We start from the raw sequence: 15,964 nt of genomic DNA, 5'->3' as shown, positions 1-15,964 counted from the left end.
TCATTTTTCGTTATCACTTTGCGATTTTGATTTTTTTATATTTTGATATTTCAGTTTTAGTCATGCATGTTATGATTTTTGACAATTTCAGTCATTTTTCTTTGAAAATGCTTACGTGGCACTGTACTCATCAGCTTCACATTAACTGTATTTGTGTCACATCAGTGGCACATCCGGAAAAAAAAAAACTAAAATTACCAAAAATAATAATAAAGATAGCGAACTAAAACTGAAATCTAAAAATATAAAAGATCGAAATCGCAAAAAGACAATCATAAATGATAAATTTTATTTATAAAGATAACGAACGAATGAATCGTCTACTCGAACTGGAACCATCCCCCGATTGTTCAATTAATCTCTGTAGAAAATGGAGGAAGCAAGAAGCTGCAAGATCCACGCCATAATGTTCCCACTTCCTTACCAAGGTCATATCAATCCCTTTGTGGATTTAGCCATTAAACTTGCTTCTAAGGCCTGGATAGCAAACAAGTATCATCTGTATTGATTGCAGACAGTTTCTTTGCGTGGTCTCCCTGGATAGCAAACAAGTATCATCTGGTGAATGTTTCGTTTTTCACGCAGCCAGCTTTGGTTTTTCACGTCGGCTGCCACCTGGGATCTCGTAACTCAGAATGGTCATTTTCCACTTAAAGGTAGTTTCTTGTACTAAATTTATGGTGATCTTATAATGAGAAACTAATCTTTGAGTGGTTTTAGGACTTAGCTTGAATATTTGTCTATTTTTGTGTTGATGTGTCAGCTGGAGACACTGAGGAGGAGATAAAATACATTCCTGGTGTGGATTCGATATCCACAAAGGACTTGATGTCATATTTCAAAGAAGAGGAAACAGAAACTGTTGCCAAAGCTGTGTTTGTAGCATTTCATGAAATGAATAGAGCAGATTTCGAGCCCGTTTGGATTTTGATAAGATTTTTTAAAATAAGTGCTTTTAAAGGCTACAATTTTTGGCTTTTGAAAAAGCTTTAATTTTGACTTTAAAAAGTGCTTATTTAAGCACTTTTTTAATCAACCAAACACCTTGTTAACTGAAAAACACTTTAAAAAGTGCTTTTTTGGCCTGGCTTTTGAAACCAAACGGGACCTTCTTCGCGTTGCTTTACAGTGTCCAAGAACTCCAGTCCAAAACCTTGAGTACTCTAAGCAAGAACCAGCCAACATATGCAATCGGCCCTGTTTACTCTTTCACCAATCGTCCAGACATCACTCGGGTGGCCAGAAGTCTACGGTCTGAATCAGACTGCACGAAATGGTCCGACTCGAAACCTCCGGGCTCGGTTCTATATGTCTCGTTTGGCAGCGTGGTTCAGACGACTAAACAGGTGATTCAAGAAATCGCCCACGGGCTTCTGCTAAGTGGGGTGAACTTTCTTTGGGTGGCACGAGAAGATATTCTGAATTCCAGGGACTCGGACATTTTCCCGGATGGATTCCAGGATGAGACCAAGAACAGGGGGCTGATTGTTCCATGGTGTGATCAAATAATGGTTCTTTCGAATGCAGGGGTGGGAGGGTTCGTCACATATTGCGGATGGAATTCGACGCTGGAGAGTATGTGGTTTGGTGTTCCAATGATCTGTAATCAAGTGGCGTATGATCAACTTACCAACAGGAAATTGGTGGTGGAGGATTTGAAGATGGGGATTAATCTTTCTGATGGAGGATCCATATTTCACAGGGAAGAAGTTGCAGAAAAGATCAGAGGTTTCATGAGTGGATCAACTTTGCAGGGATTCATGCACCAAGCGGAGAAGGTGAAGAACATCTTGCATAATGCATTGGATATTGGTGGATCTTCGGAGAGGAATCTTGATAAATTCATCGAGGATTTAACGGCTAAAATTATTAATGTTTAGGCACCGTTTGGTTTGAATGATGATATATCTAATATATAGATAACTAATATAATGTAATAAAATAAATAAAAAATATAGTTAAAATAATATTGGATTTGATTGATAAATTATGTTTTATTTGATTTAATTGATTAAATTTTTATATAAAAATGTTAAATGACTATTTTGTATTTTTAACAATAAATAAAATAAAAATTATATTATTTATAAGAGATAATATAATAATTTAAATTCAATGATTTGATTGATGTATTATAAATAATTAATGATTTGATTGATGTAAAATAAATAGTTAATATATGGATAAATAATATATTGAGAAAAACGTGTGATGAGATTAGATGAGTTATACATATATTAATAGACAAAAACTCATATAAGACGGTCTCAAATGTCATTTTCTTGAGACGGATCTCTTATATGGGTTTTTCATTAAAAAATATTGTATTTTATGTCAAAATCATTACTTATTATTATAAATATGGATAGGATTGATCCGACTCATTTGTGAGACCGTCTCACAAGAGTGTTACTCATATTAGTAATACTAGCCGCGTCTGCACACGCGTTGTGCGTGTGATTAAAATATAAATATTATTTATTGTGTGTGTATGTATATATATATATATATTGTGTTTTTTGTTTCAAATCAATTTAAATTTAAAAATATAATCAAGGCACGCAAATAGATAAAATCGTGGACAAATGAAATTTAAAATATAAATAGAGATATAGATTGAGATTTTGTTTTTTAAGGGTATTTTAGATATTTCCTCAGCTTCACCAAATTAATTTTAATTCAGTTACTAAGTGGTGCTCTTCTTTAATAAGATAGTAAGATGGTGAACAGAACGGTGTCTTAATGTATAATACCGAAAGATCACATGCATCGTGTGTGTGTGTGTGTGTTACCAATGTTTGTTAAGAAGCTAATCATCCAACACCACTGTTAGTCTGTTACGACATAATAATAATAATTAATAAATAAGTTTTTTTATTATTATATAAAAGGTTAATTTCATTTAAGATGAACCACGTCATTTGCGACCACTGATTTGAAGAAGAAGGTAATAAGTATTACCTCCTTGAAAAAGAAATCACAGCTATCCCCGAAACTATTATGAACATCTTGTTTGATAACAAATATTTGATTTTCATCGATACTTTCTGTGTTTTCGGAAATGTTAGTTGAAACATTTATTTATTTTTTTAAAAATAAAAAACTCGGAAATGTTAGTTGAAACATTTATTTATTTTTTTAAAAATAAAAAACACCAAAAATGCTTATCCCAATCTACCATAGCATCGCATATCGTGACTCTTGACAAATCGAAATAAAAAACACCAAAAATGCTTATCCCAATCTACCATAGCATCGCATATCGTGACTCTTGACATTCTACCTTTGTAAAATCCTATGTTTTCTTTTTTACTTGTCCAGTCCTATTCTTCGGTGCGTGTCAACCAAGTAATTAACAGGTTCGCCGCCATTTTTGAAATTAAAATTTAAAATGTAAAGATATTTGGATATAGAAGTTGAAGCAAGAATAGTTATTAAAAATATACCATCTTCTACGAAAAATGCCTGTTGTTATACAGACTGACGCGCTGCATAAAATTAAATGATTTTGAAGGATTCGAGTTGGTGGAATATGTAAGCATTTTATCAATTGATGCATGAAAGTTTGATTTTTTTATTAATATTTTTTCAAACAAAATTGTCATATAAAATTTGTTTATTGTAGCTTACCTTACTAGCTTGATTTACATATACACTATTGTGTTAATCCAAAGATTTATCTAATACTCGTCTAAAAGTATAAAGACCGACAAGTGCTTTCCTCATATAAAAAATTTTAAAAAGTTTTTGAATGTCACACTAATTTCTATCATGATCACTTCTATCTTCTATCAAATTAACGTTCCGCCCGATATACATGCAGGGGCGGTCCAAAGAAAAATGAATCCCGGGACAAATATTAAAATAAGAGTTTCTTACATTAATTTAAAAAAATGGATATTTAGATTCTATTTTTTTTAATTATTTGCATTTCATTTGTGAGTAAATTTGCACTTCATTTTACATATAAGTGGGGTGTAGATAAATATCAACTCCAATAGTCCTATTTAAAAAAAAAATCAAATATAATTGAACAGTACGAAATTACATTCATCTTTTGTGAATATAATTATGAAATTATCCAAAAAAAATCACATTGAAACATCAAAACTCACAATTTAAGTGTGAATTTAATTTAGAAAATCATTCAAAGATAAATTAAATAAAATTTCCAATTTTCAAAATTATGTGTCGAAATTCGTACCTTCAATCCATAAATTTTCAACCACGACATGAAATTAAGTGTAAATATTAAAATCTAACATTAAATCAAAATTAAATTGGACGAGTCATAAGTCAAATTTTAACTAACACAAAGACCGAAAAAATTGGTCGAACATCAAGCTATAAAACTAAAGACTACGAACGTCGATGATAAAGGAGAGGCGATGGAAAGTGACGGTCGACGACAAACTACACCAAACTAATCGAGGTGGTGAACGAAGCAAAGATAGAACATATATATCATTTTGGATGATAGTTTTTTTGTTGACGATGCATAAGTATTCTTCGATATTTCTAATAACTATTATAATATAATAATTAATTTCAACTATATTAATTCATAATATTTATAGTATATATTAAAACTTTTTAGTAAATTTTGGGCCTCACTATGAGCATAAGCCCGATTTGCCCTGGGGCAGGACCATCTTTGTGTATATATCTCATTTGAAAAATGTTATATTTATAAAGAGAGTTATAAATTATATTTGAAATTATAAAATTATTTTTATATTAATTTTGAATTTTATTTTCAAAAATGCATTTAAAATAATTTTGTAATTTTAAATAAACTTTGAAACTCAGTGTGTAAGACTCGTTCATTTACATATAGCATGATCCGTCTTATTTTTTCCTTTTTCTCCCCCAATTTTACTCTTTTGTTTTTTTTTAAATTGGTATTTTTTTTTTTTTGAAATTTTAAATGGTCACTTTTAAAAATGATCAAAACCTCCCAATCAATATTGAAAATATACACTCCTCTTCTTTGAAATTTTAATAGACACCATAACCCTTAAATTTTTGTAATAATTGCACATTTAATATTTGTCACAGTGAGTAATTGAACACGTATTCAGTATTAGATCTATATTATGATACATATTTTATAATTTTCAAATAGAGAAATGAGAAAAACGGACCCGAAATCCACAAGTGTCGCACAATTCAAGTGTAACTTTTATAACTACAAATAGAAAAGAATATATAAGAGAGGTGAATGAATGAATCGATCGATAGTGCTTCATTCTCTGCGGAAAATGGCGGAAGCAAGAAGCTGCAAGCTCCACGCTTTAATGTTCCCACTTCCTTACCAAGGCCATATCAATCCCTTTGTCGATTTAGCCATTAAACTTGCTTCTAAGGGCTTCACCATCACATTTGTCCACACCCAATACATATACCACACTCTCACCAATGATAAACAAACCGACTTGTTCTCCCAAGCTCGGAAATCAGGCCTCGATATCACTTGCTGTACTATTTACGACGGCTTTCCGGTGGATTTTGATCGTCGTCTTCAGTTTGTCGAGTATTTCATATCCCTGCTGAATGATTTTCCAGGTCGGGTCGATGAATTTATGGGGAACATGATCGGGTCTGGTTCATCGTCACCTCCCGTTTCTGTATTGATTGCAGACAGTTTCTTTGCGTGGTCTCCCTGGATCGCGAACAAGTATGGTCTGGTAAATGTTTCGTTTTTCACGCAGCCAGCTCTGGCTTTTGCTATTGGCTGTCACTGGGAACTCCTAACTCAGAATGGCCATTTTCCAGTCAAAGGTATATTATTTTTCTGATCAGTTTATGAATTTATGGCGATTTCATTTTGATCATCGAGCAGTTTTTAAGACCCTTTTTCTTGATGATCAGGAGACACGGAAGAAGAAGAAATAACATACGTTCCTGGAGTAGACGCAATATCATCGAAAAACTTGATGTCATACTTCAAAGAAGAGGAAATAGGAACTCCCATTCACAATTTTGTATTTGCGGCATTTCACGAAATGAACAGAGCAGATTTCGTGTTGCATCACACTGTCCAAGAACTCGAGTCCAAAACCTTAACTACTCTTAGCAAGAACCAGCCAACGTATGCAATCGGCCCTGTTTACTCTTTCACCAATCGTCCAGACATAAGTCTACGGTCCGAATCAGACTGCGCGAAATGGCTGGACTCGAAACCTCCGGGCTCGGTTCTGTATGTCTCGTTTGGCAGCGTGGTTCAGACGACTAAACAGGTGATTCAAGAAATCGCCTACGGGCTTCTGCTAAGTGGGGTGAACTTTCTTTGGGTGGCACGAGAAGATATTCTGGATTCCGGGGACTCGGACATTTTCCCGGATGGATTCCAGGATGAAACAAAGGACAGGGGGCTGATTGTTCCATGGTGTGATCAAATAATGGTTCTTTCGAATGCAGGGGTGGGAGGGTTCGTCACACATTGCGGATGGAATTCGACGCTGGAGAGTATGTGGTTCGGTGTTCCAATGATCTGTAATCCGGTGGCATATGATCAACCTACCAATAGGAAATTGGTGGTGGAGGATTTGAAGATCGGGATTAATCTTTCTGATGGAGAATCCATTCACAGGCAACAAGTTGCAGAAAAGATTAGAGGTTTCATGAATGCATCAGCTTCACAGGGATTAAGGGACCGATCGGAGAAGGTGAAGAAAATCTTGCACAATGCATTGGATATTGGTGGATCTTCCCAGAGGAATCTTGATAAATTCATTGAGGATTTAACAGCTAAAATTGTTGATGTTTAATGTATCTGAAGATTTGGAAGTTATAATAAGTTTGCCTACATCATATTCATTATAGATAAGATCAAGTGCAACTTTTTAGTAACCACTAACCAAAGTTTGGAAGGAGCCAACGATCCATTACCATTTACCACACAATTTTATATTTTCATATAAAAGAATCTCCCAGCTTTGCTCAATTTTCTTGGCTTTTAGTCCTCAACGATTAGTTATCTGTGCTTTCTATTCGTGTTTTAATTAATAAAATTCAATGCAGTTATTGGATGTTTATTTAAAAATAGTGTTAAAAAGATAAATTTAATTTGATGTAACAAGGATTGAAGCTATTTTTAAAGAAACCGGAGTTTAACTAATAGTATAGAAGATTTAGACGACTTTTGGTTCTTTATATTCTATTCGTTGAGCTATAGTAGTTCTGTTATGAGGGTGTACTCCGAATTCTAAAAATTTGTACGTCAACAGCAATAACAGTAGCAACAAAGATGAACAAAGTCGAGGCGAGAGAAACTCTCTATCCGCAAGACGAAATTGCCCGTTAACAGTGCTCAACGTTGGCGGCAATCGTCCCTAAGATACAACGACTAACGATCGTGATATAGCAGCACTACAAATATCACGAACTTCAGCGAACGAAAAATACGTTTCAACTTTTCTTTTGAGAAAGTGAGGGAGAGATGAAATCTGATGTATACGTTATAAGATGTTTCTGTGTTATAACAACTTTATATATAGTCTTATATACGAAACAACACCTTTGAAGGCGTAAGGATGCAACCCATGATAGAAAAAGTCGTGACTTTTCAGTATGCAGAAGGATGCAACCCATGACAGAAAAAGCCAAGAAACAACACTAATTTTTTTTTTTGCTCTTTTTTCAATTAAATTTTATCCAAAAAAGAATAATTGATCATAGGACCTCACCGAGCCGAGCCGGCCGCGCTTGTGTTTGTTGCATCGACTAGCGTCTTGTCCCTTTACAAAACATCTGGTGCCCTAAGGGCCAATCAAATAATCCAAAGTTGGATTATATAAAGTGAACAATACATTGGAATTTTTCCAATGTGAGACAAACCACAACCAAGTTTTCCCTCCAAATCATTTCAACAAATTCAAATTTACTTGGGACAAGTCTTTCCTTCAACTCATTCAATTCATTCAAATAATTTTTCCTAACAAGTTCAAAATAATTATTCAATTTGATGTGGTGAGTGGATGACAATATGGATATCTAATAAAAACACATTTTTTTTACCGATTATGTTTAGGTGCTTGATTCTATTTTTACAATCCATCGTAATTAACACATTCCACGGAACATGGACAGACAATTTTTTTTACTGTAGACTAACTCAATAACTTGCAAATCACTCCTGAAAACGTGTACAAGACAATTTCGGACACTTCTGAAAGGCGTGTACAAGACAAATTCGATCATTCAAATTCTTGTTTCGCACGTATTAACAAATAAGGACTAGACAATTTTGGTATTCAAATTTAGCGAACTTTTCAAATCCGGCGGCGGCTTAGCTTTCACATAGGCTGACACGTACTAACAAAGAGACCAGTCAAGCACAAACATGACCAATTTCAATTTGTCTTTGGAAAAGGTTTCCTCATTTGATATCCTTGAGGCTTGGCATTGCCTACATCCATTGAAATTATGACATATAACATTTGTTTTCCACTTCATTGCAATTAATTTTCTCCTTTTTTAATTAATCACACAACCAAACCAAACCAAACCAAACCTTTTATAATCATTCTACTTCATTAGCACATTAATATAACACACAAACCAGCCAAATTGACAAATATCTCATAACCCCAACAAACAAAAAAATGGGAGAAAAGCCCCACGCCATTATGATTGCATTTCCCTATCAAGGCCACATCACACCATTTGTGAATCTTGCCCTCAAGTTTGCTTCCAAGGGCTTCACCATCACTTTTGTCCATACTCACTACATTCACCACACCATATCTTCATCCAATGACCACACCAAAACAAGCCTGCAGGGAACCGATTTCTTCGCCCAAGCACGAGAGTCCGGGCTCGACATACGTTACACCACCATCAGCGATGGGTTTCCCCTCGAATTCGACCGAGCTCTACACATCAAAGAGTTCTGGGACGCCATGCTAAGCGATTTTCCAGGTCGAGTGGACGAATTCATTGGCGATATGTTAAAACAACCTGGATATGATGGTGTCAGTTTCTTGATTGCTGACACGTTCTATTCTTGGCCTGCAACCATCGCCTTCAAGTACAATCTGATCAGCGTTTCGTTCTGGACTCAACCGGCTGCCGTTTTTTCCGTAAATTATCACTTAGACCTGCTGATCGAAAATGGCCATTTTCCACTCAAGGGTATGGATATTGTTGAATTGTGTGTGCTCTTACTACACAAGTGTTGTTCATATGTTATCTTGGCCAATTTATGTTATGACATTATAGCCAAAACATGTACTTCTACTGATAATTCACTCTGTTTTGACAAAATTCTCTTCTTTTGTTATATCATCAGACAACATTAACGAGGAAATAATCTACATACCTGGAGTGGGATCAATAAACACAAGGGACCTGATGCCATATCTCAAGGAAGATGAACCAGCAAAATTTGTGCAAAAGGTTATTTTCCAGGCTTTCAATGAAGTGAAGAAAGCAGATTTCATCTTATTCAACACAATTCAAGAGCTAGAAACCCAAACACTATCAGCTCTCAACCAAAAACAGCCAACTTATTCAGTTGGCCCCGTCAACTTTTTCAAAGATCTTACCAAGAACTCCGTCTCCAAGAGCTTACGTTCCGAATCAGACTGCACCAAATGGCTCGAGTCCAAGCCTCCTGGCTCTGTTCTATACGTGTCATTCGGTAGCCACGTCAAGAGCAGCGAGCAGATGATTCAAGAAATAGCTCACGGGCTAGTTCTAAGTGAAGCAAACTTTATATGGGTGGTTCGAACCGACATAGCGGATTTCTTGCCGGATGGATTCCATGATGATGTTAATGGTAAAGGGTTGATGGTTCCATGGTGCGATCAAGTTACGGTTCTTTCGGATCCTGCGGTGGGAGGGTTCTTGACTCACTGTGGATGGAATTCTGTGATGGAGAGTATTTGGTGCGGTGTTCGGATGATTTGTTATCCTTTGTACACTGATCAAACTATGAACCGGAAATTGGTTGTTGATGATTGGAAGATTGGGATTGATCTTTGTGATGGGATGGCGACATTAATGGTTGATAGGATTAAGGTATCAGAGAAGATTAAAATGTTGTTGAATGATGAATCTGATACTTCAAGGGGTCTGAAGAAAGAGGTGGAAAGAGTGAATTTAGTCTTGCGAAATGCGTTGGAGAAAGATGGATCTTCTGAGAAAAATTTTGATCAAGTTGTTCAAGATTTGAAGGCCAGGCTTTTGGCCAAGAATTGAAAGATTCTTGCTTCTTTTTGGCCCGATAAACTGCGTTTGATTTTAGTTTTATATGTTGTCGCAGTTTTAATGTTATATTTTTTTAATTTTCTGACGATTTTAGGCAATTTTTTTTAAATAAGAAGTGTTGATATTGCACACGTTAGTACTATGTTTATGTCATGTCAACGACTTGCCCAAAAAATTATTAACATGGAAATTTAAAAAAGAAAAAGAAAAAGAACAGATAAACATAACGTACTAAAATTGAAATTTGATCGAATAATAAATCAAAATCGGAAAAAGACAAATATATATAACAAAAAATAGATTTTTTCAATTTGTTTAATATGAAGTAGCAATCAAGAACATATATAAATATACTAATTTGAATTGTGAATTTCCTATTATATTTTTCATTTTTTATTTTATTATCTCATCATTAATTAATCATATTATATTTTAATTAATATTGTCAATCAAATATCTGTTCTCCACTATGGATTAGATATTAATAAACATACAATAAATTTTTTACGTGTTCTTTCTTAGTTGGTAAAAAATATTACACATAAGAACATAGAATTCATACTAAAACACTTCATATTATATATATATATATATATATATATATATATATAATATGAAGTGTTTTAGTATGAATTCTATGTTCTTATGTGTAATATTTTTTACCAACTAAGATATATATATATATATATATACTAGAAAAGTGCACGTGCGCTGTACGTGGATGACTAATGGTTGAAAATATTATCACAAAATTTAGATATTGTTTAAATCCATTTAATAATACTATTTTTAGGAGTATTTATCAATCTAAAGAGCAAAACACATTAGATAAAAAAAAAACATTGTGCATTACAATAAGGAAGAATTGGAGATAAATTCCCAATCAAAATCAAAAGTTTAAAATCAGTCCCCTTGTCATAACTTTTTATTCTGCACTCCCTATTGACCCAAAAAGTTTAATTATACTCCCCGTTTCATGTTTTATCCCATTTTCCCTTTTAATTCTATTTTTTTTTAAAATTTTCTTTTCCCATTTATTATTATTATTATCTCCTACCTTCACTTTAGTTTTTCCCCCAATTTCACGTCTCATGTGAATCCCTAGCCAACTCCACCGATTTCCATCGCCTCTCTTCCCTCCCAATTTCTACGACGTCCAGTGAAGAAAACTAAATCTTGTGCCACCAATTTTCTCATCTTCTAGTCAACATCAAGAATCCACCGGCAGTAGGAACCCACCAATTTGTGACACCTACAGGAAACGATAGAAAGCAGGCGACAAGGGACAACGATTGGAAGCAAAGAAGCGAGGAAAATGAGTTTCTTGTTATCTACTTGTTCGATTTGTTCCATATCTTATGAGATTTTTTCTTAATTTGTTTAATCAGTGTTTCGCTTCAAATCCTCTCATTTTTCTGAATCGAGTTTATGACAATCATGTCAAAATATCAATTTTTTCACCTATCCTAGTGTATCAACCAGTGTCAATATCTTTATTTGGAATTAAAACTTGGAAGTCTTTTTATTTGTTAGTTAGTGCACATGTGAGGACGATACTGGAAGTAACTTCAGTTGAGCCTAACCCGACCTTTTATCTCGTCTCTGCCAATTGCCATTCACTGTAGTCGAGGTAAAAAGCTTGAAATTTACATAATATTGCTTGTTACAGTCATATGTTTCAAAGTAAGTCAATCTGCTCATCTGTTGAGAATTGAGGATAGCTTCCGAAATTCTTCATTGGCTTAACCTTGGGGCTCAAATTTTTATTCCTAGCCTTTTCTTTCTTGAAAATGTAAGGAAAGGATGAATTTGGGTGCTAGAGTGTCAGATATTCTAACACGTTCAAGTGGTGGTGAACCTGTTTTTTGCTTCAGTAACTGAAAATCCCTTTTGTTGATATTTTTAGTGTGTGAGTTGGAGAGAATTCAGAGTCAGTTGAACATGTTTTTGTTTTTTTATTATGTATATTGAGGTATAGTTATTGATTTTTATGTTGTTTTTCGTTATGACTTATGACTTTACACTGTTTTATTTTTTTATTTAAAAATGGTTCGAAAATAAGTAGGATCTGAGGTGAAAGCTAATACCCGGAGGCCGTATGAGACACCAAGCCGTTGTTCTGCTTCAGTATTTCGGAATACGATGGAAGACCTTTCGCCTATAATCGAGAGAAGACAACTACAGTGGATCAAAGATTCTCCATTCTCGGAATGGTTGAAGATTCCAAACCTTAGCTTTAGTTCTTTGAAGGTCGAGGCAGTGTTAAAAAGGTTTGATGTTCAGTCTTTGTCCTTCAAATTTGGAGATGGTAGTGTATCGGTTCCTTTTAAGTCGTCGGAGTTTTCTATTGTGATGGGGTTAAAATATATTGGACAGCCGGTGAATATTGATTTGAAAATGGAATCTTCCTTCGTAAATCGTTATTTTGGGGGTAATGTAAGCAAGGTGATCCGGTCAAGTATTCGTTTGAAACTTCTTGAACTAGCATGTAAGAAGAAGAAAATATATGTTGAGGACTTTGCGAGGATGTTTATCTTATATTTATTCAATTGTGTGATATTTCCGGTTGGAAATTATTCGACTCCACGATTTATTATGCCATATCTTGATGATCTGGATCTTTTTTTTTATTACTCGTGGGGTGATGCTGCTTACCGATTCCTTTGCGAGCAAATTGCTTCCCATATCGGTGATGGACAAGGTGAAGTGGAACGAAAGAAGTACTTAGATGGTTGTTTAGTCGGGTTGATGGTTAGTATTTATTGTACTTAATACATTAATCATCTAACATTTTCTTCTTGTTCATACTTAATCTAATAATATTTCAACGTAGGCATGGTTGTACGATAGTGTACCTTCATTTGCTATTCAGGCAAGTTTTATGAAATTTTCCCGTGTTTTTCGTTGGGCAAAGTGCAAAATTCCTAACAATGCCGATTCTGCCGAAGAATGTTTTAACGCAATTACGAGGATGAAGGTCCTATTTGATATGTTCTTTTTATATAATATTATCCAAAATAATTATAAGGTTCTAACGTTGCAATTTTATGTTATAAATAGGTTATTCCTGTAGTTCCATTCCTTGAAGAAAGAGTGTTTGTTGAGGAGCTATTTTCCAGCGGTGTGGTACGTGAATGTGATGCGACTTTATAAATTGTGCAATTAATTGTAATGTTCTTATTGTTTGTTGATGAAATGTGTGATTGATTTGTTATAGGTAATGTCAACAATGAATGAGTATGTTCTGAAAACTGATGTCACTCGTTTGGAGAAGATTGTTAGGGAATAGTCATCTGAGATTGAGAAGTTGAAACGCAAATATGGTTCGAAGAATGTTGCTGGAAAAAGTAGTGGTCATAAAAATTCTTTTGGTAAGGATCTTGATGGTAATTTCAATGACTTATATAGTTTGCAGATTGAGACACAAGTTCCAATAAATCATGAAGATGTGAATGATGCTGCGGATGAAATGGATGGTGGAGTTGGTAAGTTAGAGGAGACGGAAGGTGAGAAAATGGAAATAGAAAATGAAATTGAGAAGGAAATTGAGAATATATTTGATGATGTGAATGTGGATTCTAGTAAAATGACCTTGAAGGACGATGAAGAAGCCTCCGGCCAAAATATTGATGACCATGTTTCAAAGTTGCTGGTTGACGAGAGCGATGCTGCAAGTGGGTTTGATCCGAAGAAGATCACAAACATGAGAAAGAAAGTAGAGCGCGCTAGCAGGAAAAACAAAGAGAGTTTGATGAATGTTCCAAGAAGAACTTCAAAACGATTGAGAGAGAAATCCAGTAGTTTGGTTGGTAGTACGACAGAGGTTAGTTGTAATATATTACCTATAGTTGTTTATTTTTCTTTATTTGATATACGACTTATATTGTTTATGTTTTAATTGTTATGTGTTTCATTAGGATGACTACCACATAGATCTTGTTCGTATTGTTGAGCAGGTCACGTTGGACGTTGGACAGGTCGTTAAGGATCCTTTGCAATTATACAAGGATCGGACAGATTTTCGTGGACATAATTTTGTGACTGAATCGGAGAGAAATGTCATTTGTTCTTTCCTATCAAGAGAAAAATTAGAGTAAGTCTTCATGTTTATTACATTGTTATTTTAATTAGTGCACTGATTTCTTTTGCACAGTTGCATGGTGTGGAATGACTCGTACCTATCAGTGAAAGGACCTCAATTATGTGATATGTTATTTGGAAAAAATGTACGAGGAGAGATAATAGAATGCTACCTGAAAATTCTGTGTCGCTCCAATAACCATGATCTCCCCATTTATGTGGTTCAACCTTGGGTTCAGGTTATTATGAGCTATTTTTTTAGTTAATTTTATTTCATCTAGTGTTCTTTTATTTAAGTACTTAAGCACCATAAAAATTGATTGTTGACAATTTAAATATTTTCGTAGCGTGATGCATTACATGTACTTGGTAAGCACTACAATAACAAACCACTTGAGGATCATCAATATGTGGACTTCCTCTCCAAGTGTACAAACAGTACTGTGGTGAAGCTACACGATCTAGAAAAGGAAGTAATGGAGATATGCAGATATGTCTTATTTCCTATTGGTGTGAGATCTCACTGGTTTTTGCTTGTGTGGAATAATACAAAAAAGGAATTTGTGGTGAGGAACTCAATAGACAGTCCATATGACAGGACAAGTGCGAGGCAGTTTGTAAGTAATGCATTATTTTACCTTTCTTATTATGTGATGCAATTAGTTTTAATATTACAATAATTCATTTTTGTCCAGGTTGAATTTCTATTAGGATACTTGAGGATTTTCAAGGATATTGATCTTTCCAATTGCAACGTGGGATTTCCAAAGTGTAGAGCCCAAGGGCTTAATCCAGATTATGGTGTGTTTACTTGCCTATGGGCAGAGTGCTATGCTCGTGATGACCCTTTTACATGGTGTAATCGGAGTGAATGCAACATAGACGGTATAAGGGCACACGTTGTCGCAACCATCCTAAAAGACGAATATGGTTTGATGGGGAAGAACTAATGAAAATGAAAATAAAGTGAACAATTGTGTTGGTGTATTCTGTACTATACTTTGATCGGATGGATAATTTTGTTGATGAAATTGGTATTGTAATTTGGTAGAATTGATGTTTAATTTCTATTTATAACTATGTTGTTGAAGTTGGATGTTTGATTTTGGTTGAATGGATGTTTAATTTTGGTAAAATTGATGTTCTCATACAACAATTAGGCTTTATTATACTTCATTTTTAAGCAAATGGTATTGCGTTTCTGATAACGCATCAACACCACAATATAAAACATGCATGAAAGATGTACCAAAATTAACAGATTCTCATACCAGAATAAGAGGTTATTATACTTAATTTTCAAGTAAACATACTACGTATTGATACAAATGTTACTGCGTTTCTGAACCACGCACCAACACTAAAATGTAAACATGTATGAAAGATGTACCAAATATAAAAACTCTCATACCACAATTAGACGTTATTATACTTCATATTCAACAACATGTACTACTTATCAATACAAATGATACTGTGTTTTTGACCACGCACCAACAGCACAATATAAAACATGTATGAAGATGTACCAAATTTAACAGATTTTCATACCATATTATGAGCTTATTATACTTTATTTTCAAGTAAACCTACTACGTATCAATACAAATGGTACTGCGTTTTTAACCACGCATCAATATATTATGTGGTATACTTTAAAATACGATACGGT

At 34.3% G+C, this 15,964-nt stretch overlaps 2 protein-coding genes and 1 pseudogene across 3 annotated transcripts; all 3 read left to right on the top strand.

Annotated features, from left to right (window-relative positions):
* The first annotated feature begins 370 nt into the window (after positions 1-370).
* On the top strand, positions 371-1,880 carry LOC140888182 (UDP-glycosyltransferase 86A1-like; annotated as a pseudogene).
* A 3,283-nt stretch (positions 1,881-5,163) lies between these two features.
* On the top strand, positions 5,164-6,997 carry LOC140892029 (UDP-glycosyltransferase 86A1-like). Of its 2 annotated transcripts, none has more exons than XM_073300759.1 (2): positions 5,164-5,781; positions 5,875-6,997. In XM_073300759.1, exons 1-2 carry the CDS (start codon positions 5,226-5,228, stop codon positions 6,768-6,770), a joined length of 1,452 nt encoding a protein of 483 aa, XP_073156860.1. In that variant the 5' UTR covers positions 5,164-5,225; the 3' UTR covers positions 6,771-6,997. The 2 variants fall into 2 exon arrangements, with proteins under 2 accessions (XP_073156860.1, XP_073156859.1); XM_073300758.1 differs by having other exon boundaries at positions 5,166-5,781; positions 5,872-6,996.
* A 1,395-nt stretch (positions 6,998-8,392) lies between these two features.
* On the top strand, positions 8,393-10,335 carry LOC140891466 (UDP-glycosyltransferase 86A1-like). Its single transcript, XM_073299963.1, has 2 exons — positions 8,393-9,135; positions 9,293-10,335. Exons 1-2 carry the CDS (start codon positions 8,607-8,609, stop codon positions 10,201-10,203), a joined length of 1,440 nt encoding a protein of 479 aa, XP_073156064.1. The 5' UTR covers positions 8,393-8,606; the 3' UTR covers positions 10,204-10,335.
* Positions 10,336-15,964: the final 5,629 nt, after the last annotated feature.

This window comes from Henckelia pumila, chromosome 3 (genome assembly GCF_033568475.1).
Source record: "Henckelia pumila isolate YLH828 chromosome 3, ASM3356847v2, whole genome shotgun sequence".
Classification (NCBI taxonomy): domain Eukaryota; kingdom Viridiplantae; phylum Streptophyta; class Magnoliopsida; order Lamiales; family Gesneriaceae; genus Henckelia; species Henckelia pumila.
This window is presented reverse-complemented; position numbering and strand designations above follow the sequence as displayed.